This window comes from Typha angustifolia, chromosome 9 (assembly GCF_048772165.1).
Source record: "Typha angustifolia cultivar Huaian chromosome 9, ASM4877216v1, whole genome shotgun sequence".
Lineage (NCBI taxonomy): Eukaryota > Viridiplantae > Streptophyta > Magnoliopsida > Poales > Typhaceae > Typha > Typha angustifolia.
The window spans coordinates 6,344,443-6,352,867 of NC_133247.1; the positions used below are offsets into that span (position 1 = coordinate 6,344,443).

Sequence of the window (8,425 nt, forward strand, 5' to 3'; positions counted from 1 at the left end):
TTTTGTGCATGAAATTGTCATATTATACAAAGAATTTTAAAACTCTCTTCTAACACTTCCATAACAAACAAACACATTTCCTAAACCTCATAAATGATTCAAAATAAATTTCTAATTAGTATTGAACACATACAATAATATTCACAATTAGATACTAAGTAAAACATAGGTGAAGCAAATGTAGAGTTAATTTGACATTGGAATTATAATAATAAAACCAAATTGAATTCAGATGATAATGTGAGTAAATCAATTTCATCGTAAGCAGTAGTCATATAAGATATAATATTTTTGTAAACCAAATGTTTTCAGAATAAGTGATAAGTAAGCGTAATGAATGCAACATGAATGCCAAAATAATTAAGAAATCACATGCAAAGAAATATGACATGGTAAGAACAAATGACCGGCAATTTTACATGTTATTACTAATGGAAGTATTTTTGTTCATAAATTTGCCATCAATAAATATTGCACTAATTTTTAAATTTCATTAATGAAGTTAGCTAGATTTTTTGAGACATTTGTGAAAAAAACTTTTAATTTATATAATAGCAAAAATGAGATATTGAGCACATCTCTTATATAAATTATATATATTTTATTATAAAAAGTGTGTATCTAATATAAAAAAGGAATCCATTTAATAAAAGTCAATCTTGTTGTTACTAAAATCTAAGAACTTTTTTCTAGCCATATTTGTCCCTAAAAATAAAAAATATAATAATAATAATAATAATAATAATAATAAGAATAATAATAATCATTTGGTCCAATATTTGGTGAGTTTTCGGATCGGGCATAATTATTTTCCCAACAACCCGGCCCAAGTCGGTCGGGCCACCTACATCATAATCCGGCACGTGCAGATCTCAAATCGCGTCCGTTTCTTTCTAAATCGACGGTTCGTATCGTCTCCTCCTTTGGGAAATCCACGTGGGTCGTGGGAGCTTCAAGAGAGCGATAAAAATATTAAATATATCGCAAGCTGTTGTCTCGCTTTGCCAATCGCCCCTTCGTTCTCGCTCTCTCCAGCTGCGAAACCCTAACCCTAGCTTCAGGCTCCGAGGTCATGGCTGCAAAGCTCAAGGAACAGGATGGTGCTAGCCCAGCGTGAGTCCTTTCTCGATCTCTCTCGTTTCGTGGAGTTCCTCGTGTTCTTTCCTCTCGTTTGGTGGCCTTCGAGGGTCTCGTGATGCGGTTTTTCCTCTAATATCGTTGTTTGGTTTGTAGGAAGATCTTTATTGGGGGACTTGCGAAGGACACAAGCATGAGTAAGTTCCTATCTTTCTATGCTACTTTGTTGAAGAAATCTAACTTTTCGTTTCTTCTTGTGTCGTCATGTAGTATTTATTCGTACTTTCTTAAGCATTCGGTCTTTTAATCATTTTCTGCATCAAGATTTTCTTTCCTTTTATTCATGTTTTTGGTGGAAGTTTGATGTTCTTTATCTCTTGCCCTTTATCATGATTTTTTCTTTCTAGCTTTTTTAATATGTAGGAGTTATATGCTTCTGTCGTGCCGTATGGGGCCTTTTCTAGTGGCCACATTTTTAGTGCCTTTGGGTTCTTGAATTATTTGTTTTGTAAGTGTTTTTTGTTTTGAGTTTTATAAAGTTTCATCTAAAATGTAGTCCTTATTTTTCTTTTTCTTTTTTTAACAAACCTGATTTGTAATTCACTTGTCTCTGATATTGTGTTGGTAGTTTGATTCTGAGTCTTCTTATGTATTTTGCATTATTAGATGTCGAATTTATATTTATGTAACTTTGCTTCCCATGCAATTGGTTGTCATAGTATCTAAATAACCACTTAAATTCCTTCTTTTTCGAAGTACACAATTTGTAATCTACTCTAATGATTCTGATGTTACTAATGTTAGTCTCATCCTCATAGTTGATGCAAAAGTAACATTTTGGTGTTTGCCACAAAACAAACTTGTTGAAAGTGCAAATTGTTCTAGCTATGACAATGCTCTTTAGAGTCTGAGTCTCACCCTTAGTGGATGCAAAAGTAGCATTTTGGAGTTCGCCACTAAACAAAACTTGTTGAAAGTGCAAATTGTTCCGGCTATGACACTGCCAATGTGACCGCATCATGTGTGGTATGCAGGCTTATATGTGGTCTAACAATACAAATGTTAAAATTTATATATATAGATTATCTACAGTGTATTGTGTATTTTAGCTTTTAAATTGTGTATTTTAGCATTAAAAGCTAATAAATAGATAAAGTTGCAAATTAATATATGGAGAATCATCTTCATAAGGATGTTCCTAGTCATAAAATTACCCAATAAATGTTATAAAGCATGATCGATAAGTTGAACCAATAAGATTAATCAATAAAAGTTATTATGAAGTGCTATAGATATTTCTTTATTATAAGATATATTGCTTTCATATGCATATGATGGCGCATATGCATATACGACAAAAATCTGATTGTTGATGGTTAGTATGCAGCCAATATGCTGCCGCATATGGCCTATATGCAGTTGGACAGCATTTAAGGACCACATTATGCATATTCATGGTAGTCTTCCTATGCGGCTGCTTTTCTAACAATGCTCATCACTCTTTAGAATCTGAGTCTTGTCCTCGGTGGATGCAAAAGTAGCGTTTTAGAATTTGTCACAAAATAACTTGTTGAAAGTGCAAAATGTTTTACCTATGACTCACTGTTCTTTAGAATCTGAGCCTGCTAGACAATTTAAAATAGGAAGTTCTAAATTTGTTCTTCATGTCTAAAGTTCTTAAACAGAGGATGCCTCTTCTATCTGTCCATACTTGTAGACATGTATTTGTTGATTCAGATATATGTTAAATAAAGAGATGCAATTCAAGCTGGCTTGCTTGTGATTGGCTCATTTAATCCCTACTTATGACCATAGTATCAGCAAACTAGTCCTCATATAATTTTATTTACAATTACTCTTTTTTCTTGGAATAAGATCTTTCTGATATATGATCACTAATACGTTAATCATACATCTTTTGGGATTTTTGGACATAATCATTTATTTTATGATATGTTCTAACTAGTTGATTTTATCAGATTCTTTTGAATTTTAAGTGTCCTTTTCCCTCTATAGGATCTTCTATTTTTCTCATTAATACCTTTTAATGTATGTCAATTTTGTTCAATTTCCTGTGTCACTTTGTTTGACAGACATGGTTTAGTATGTAATTTGCACAATTTGACAGTTACTGAAAATCTTTCCTCCTTATTATCACAATTCAGCAACATTCAAAGAACATTTTGGAAAGTATGGTGAGATTATTGATGCTGTCATAATGAAAGATCGGTACACCCAAAAACCTAGAGGTTTCGGGTTTATCACTTATGCAGATCCTTCTGTGGTGGACAGAGTCATCGAGGACAACCATGTCATCAATGGAAAACAGGTAAGTTTTATCTCATTGGCTGGAAGTTGTTGATAAAGTTCTTTATGGTTACCTTTCGCTTCTTTTTATCATTTTGTACATGCTTCTTCTGCTAAGCTATGTTAGATATTGTGCTGCTCTTAATATTATTTCTTAAAAACGGACAAATACAGCCGCACTTTCACACTTTCTGAAATATAGCAATGCATATCTTAAAACCCTAAACTATCTTAGTTGTGTATTATCTTCCCAATCAATGAGGTTCAACATACATTAATCCACCTGTGAGGATTTGTGTCAGAATTTAGTCTTGTCACCCTTCTATAGGTTCCATCTTCCACACTTACCCTCTTAAGAAGTGACATTCCATGGTAGTTTTTCCTCCATCCCAGAATTACTTGCCATCCCATTGATAGAAGCAAATCCTTTTGGAAAGAACCAGCGTAGGAATCTCACTTGAATCTGCAGTCCTCACTTCCTCTTTGTTATTCATTGATCACCTATTTCTTTTTTTCTTTTGGAGCAGGATAGAAAATATTGTGGCTCATCCCTTCCCTTTCCTTCTACCTAATCCAATAATGCCATCGATCATCGACGCCGAGAGTGGCATCAATGAAAAATGAGAATGATGTGGTACAAAGCAAATCCTTTTGGAAAGAACCAGTGTTGGAATCTCACTTGAAGCTGCAGACCTCACTTCCTCTTTGTTATTCATTGATCACCTATTTCTTTCTTTTCTTTTGGAGCAAGATAGAAATTATTGTGGCTTATCCCTTCCCTTTCCTTCTACTTAATCCAATAATGCCATTGATCATTGACGCCGAGGACAACATCGATGAAAAGTGAGGGTGATGTGGGACAAATTAGGGCCATTTGATTTGATGGTAACCTTCTAAAAGAGATGGATGAAGAGACAAGAAAAGGTAGAAGATGAAAGAACGAGAGTAATATTTTACAGAGATAATAGATAAGAAGGAAGAGAGAGAGAGAGAGAGAACATGGCATGCCCTGCGAAAGAACCTTCTTTTTATAAATCCATCATTTATTACACGTATGATCCTCCAATAACCCTTTATAGGAACCCCCTGATCTAAAACAAACTTTAAATCCAGTAGGACCCTTTAGATAATTTAAACAAACTCTATCTAGACTATTTAGGTTTCCTTCAAAATAATAATAAATTTTGACACAATTCACTGCTACAGTTCCAACGCTACAGTAATTTCAGAGAAAATAAAATAAAAATATAACTAATAATCCTAAGTCTAAAACCATATAAAGTCTACTAGACTTTTGTTGTCCATCAGAGGGATATCACCTTTAGCATCAACGTTAAAGCCCTGGCCAAAGTACTCAAGCATGAAAGATCTTATCTTAATAACTCTGATTTGTCACCAAGTTACTATAGATCTCGACACTCATTGCTGTCACCTACTGATCCCTAGTTTTGAGGGGCAATTACAGCAAAAGAGAAGTAAATAAGTATTAAATAATAAAGTAGCTACAGTTGGATCTATTGGTTCTTGGTTTCAGAATTTTACAAAGTTCTGTTCCTTATTAGATTCTATTAAATTCTTCACTGTCTTATGTGTAATGAAATTTGTAATAAGCATATCAGACTATCCTTGTGTTCAGTGTAGCTGAAGGAGCTTTTCATATTTTTCTTTTTAAGAAATGTTAAAGGACTGAAGGAAGGAAATTCCAAACGATTATCTCTAGCATTTTATCAACTGGGGTATTTATGCAGCTTACACCTATATGATAATTCTCTACAGGCTTGTGTGCAATCCACATGAGACACTACAGGAAATTTTTTTGTCCCCTTCCATAGCTATACTCCATTAGAATGCTGATAGATATGCAGCTTTATACCTGGCATTATCCGAGAATGAGTGTCAATGCATATGTTGGGTTCTTGAATGGTCGTGCAATGGGTGCAATTTCCTACTTTACCTTGCTTATTGATATGAAACTAAATTTACTTATTGGGGGCATAATTTGCATGGAATAGTCTAAGCCAGGTGGTAACAACTAACAAGTTACATCGATTATTTTGCTGCATTCGGATCTGACAGTTATAATTGCCCACCCTCAATTTTTTAATGGGTTTGTAACAATTTCCAACCCTTTACTCCTGTATCTGGAGATCTTACAACAGAAAGCCAATATGCCGTATTTAGGCATATTTTTATTTATCTGACCTGTTATGCTTTTCTATCCCCTCTTTATATGTCTTTTCCCCTTCAAAATTTAGGGTAGAGTAGGATTTGTTCAGGCAACCTAGATCTCATGATACATTCTGTATCAACCTTGAGGGAGAAATCTGATTGCTACTGCTGAAATTGTTTAGGATCTCTTGATACTAGAGTTGTCACATGTCTGAACTACAGATGACGATTGGCTTGTGTTTGGATGTCTATCATTTTTAAGTTCTCTTACTGTGGTAACTAAGGTGCCTTAATTATGGTGCATTGAATTTAGAAGTGAACATATATTTCTCTGCGGTGTTGTTTTTCTGGAACTCTATGTTGATTAACGTGATAAACTCATATTGTTGGCATGAGCTTAATTTTGTGATGGCTTTGTTTTTAAGTTTAGCTGGAAATTTTCATTTTGCACCGTAATTGAATTGAGCCCTTTATGTGTCTAAAAATGGTCAAAATACACCTTTGGTCAACCAAGTATTTGACATAATTAAGTCAAACAGTAATGCAGTAAAAAGGGATATTCTGTTTATTTTTAATGTAAATGGTTGTAATCCAAGAATCATGCCATTTTTCTCACTAAGTTTGACAAATTATTCATTGTTTTTCTTTGGACTATTGTTTGAGTCTTAGATGAATTGGATTTGGTGTTTAAGTTAGGTTCATACTTACTATGTCCCGTTCAAGTAAAACCAGGGTTACTTTGGTAATTTCCGATGTGTCCATAAGTTAATCAGGGATAAAATGTAAGTTATCCAAACTAATTGTAGGGTGTTATTGAACATTTTAAGAAAAATCTGGCTTTGATTTAGAATCAGTGAAAATTAATCAATAATGCTTGGTGTGAAATTAAAATTCAACTTTATTTTATTTTTGAATTTTAAGGTCTGTAATCTGTCTACAGAGTGTTATGTTAAGTCCTAAAATCTTCAGCTATTGTTATTTTGAAGACCTGTTTATTGTTTAACTAGTGATGCCACATTTTCCTAATGGCGTCTTGTGGTAGACTACTTGACAACTTGGTGTTCAAAGTCACTTCAACTTTCTATTCTTTGTGCCTTTCTCTGATCCTGGCAAATTAGCAGCAGTTCTTCTGCATTATGTAAATCTTCTAATGGTTTAGAAATATGCAGGTTGAAATAAAAAGAACTATTCCAAAAGGTGCTGCTCCTCTCAAAGATTTTAAGACCAAGAAAATATTTGTTGGTGGGATTCCAACGACTCTGACAGAAGGTTTGTTTGCTTTCATTATACTTGACCATCAGGTGTGATTACTAAATTTATAAGTTTCTGATGAATTTTATTTTGGAAATGAAACTGAACAGATGAACTAAAGGACTTCTTCTCCAAGTTTGGGAAGGTAGTGGACCATGAAATTATACGTGACCATGCAACCAGCCGCTCTCGAGGCTTTGGTTTTGTTGTCTTTGACTCTGAAAAAACTGTAGATGATTTGTTAGCCAAAAAGGGCAATATGATTGATCTAGCTGGTTCTCAGGTGAGTTTAGTACACTCTTCCATCAAGAGTCTGAAGCACATATGCATGTGGTCATGCACAATCATATATTCTGTCCAGAGATCCATGCTTGATAAATATATTATGCAGTGGAGACGTGAATCTTTTGGGGACAGACAGTTTGCATCATTAGCTTTACTTTCTCGTAGTTAAAACTTATTGCAGGTCTTCAGATGTTGTAGTTTCGGTTTTGTGGATTGTTGTATAACAGGATATAGATTTATTTCTTGCTTTGCTGTAGGTGGAGATCAAGAAGGCTGAACCAAAGAAACCCTCTAACCCACCTCCTCATTCTTTCGATAGTGAAATTAGGAGCCGTCCTTATGCTGATGGTTTTGATGGATTTGGCAGCTCTTATAGTGGTTATGGCAGTGGCGGTTTTGGCCCTTCATCCTATAGGTCACCTGGAGGTCTTGGTCCTAGGCCTGGGAGTTTCAGTGGTTATGGGGGAGTTGCTGGTGAATATGGTGGTGGTTATGGTGGGTATGGTGGTGGCCTAGGAGGTTATCGTGGAGAATCTTCATTTGGTTATTCTAGTCGCCTTGGTTCATATGGTGGAGGGTTTGGTGGGAGTTATGGTGGTGGCTTAGGTGGCTATGGGCGTGAAGCTGGGGATTATGGTGGTTCTAGCTATGGAAGTAGTTATGATTCTGCTCCAGGTGCAGGTTATGGCTCAGGTGGACTCTATGGTGCTAGGGGAGGCTATGGTGGTGGTGCTGGTCGCTATCACCCTTATGGAAGATAGAAAAGCACTTCAGCTACTGATGTTTTCTAGATAAACTCATATCAGATTGCGCTAGTTCAAGGTTCTCTTTGGCTCAAGGACAATAGATATTCTTGTCGCAGGTTAGGAGCAGCTCAGGCTGGTGGGTTTGTTCTTTAGATTGCTATTTGAGCTGTAAAATTTAGTTGACTTAGATAGATGCTATATGTGATACTATTTTCACTGTGAACTTTGGATTCTAAACAACCTTTTTAGCTTGATTTGTAGACATAAACAGCCTGTTCTATGGAAGCAGCATTACCCTTTCATTTATAGTAATGTATAGCTTGTCCTTTAAAATTCTTAATTGTAAGTTCAGACTTACTAGCTTTCAGTTTGGCTACAGTAGTAGACAGATCTTTTCCGTTTCTTTTAGTTCCATTCTGAGATAGATTTACTATCTCTGATTTCAACTGTAGTGTGGTCCTTGTTCCTATTGTTGCTTGACATGTAGGCTTTTCTTTGGGTTGTTTCTATAAGGACAGTTGCTTTTGTTCTTCACAAAACGGAAAAGAAATTTGCAGCTTCACACTTAGCATACTGAGCTCGCTGGCATT

At 35.1% G+C, this 8,425-nt stretch overlaps 1 protein-coding gene across 1 annotated transcript; it reads left to right on the plus strand.

The window, feature by feature from the left end:
- The first annotated feature begins 983 nt into the window (after positions 1-983).
- LOC140767328 (uncharacterized) lies at positions 984-8,141 on the plus strand. The gene is made up of 6 exons (XM_073107189.1): positions 984-1,113; positions 1,234-1,274; positions 3,243-3,406; positions 6,723-6,822; positions 6,915-7,087; positions 7,347-8,141. Exons 1-6 carry the CDS (start codon positions 1,073-1,075, stop codon positions 7,848-7,850), a joined length of 1,023 nt encoding a protein of 340 aa, XP_072963290.1. The 5' UTR covers positions 984-1,072; the 3' UTR covers positions 7,851-8,141.
- Positions 8,142-8,425: the final 284 nt, after the last annotated feature.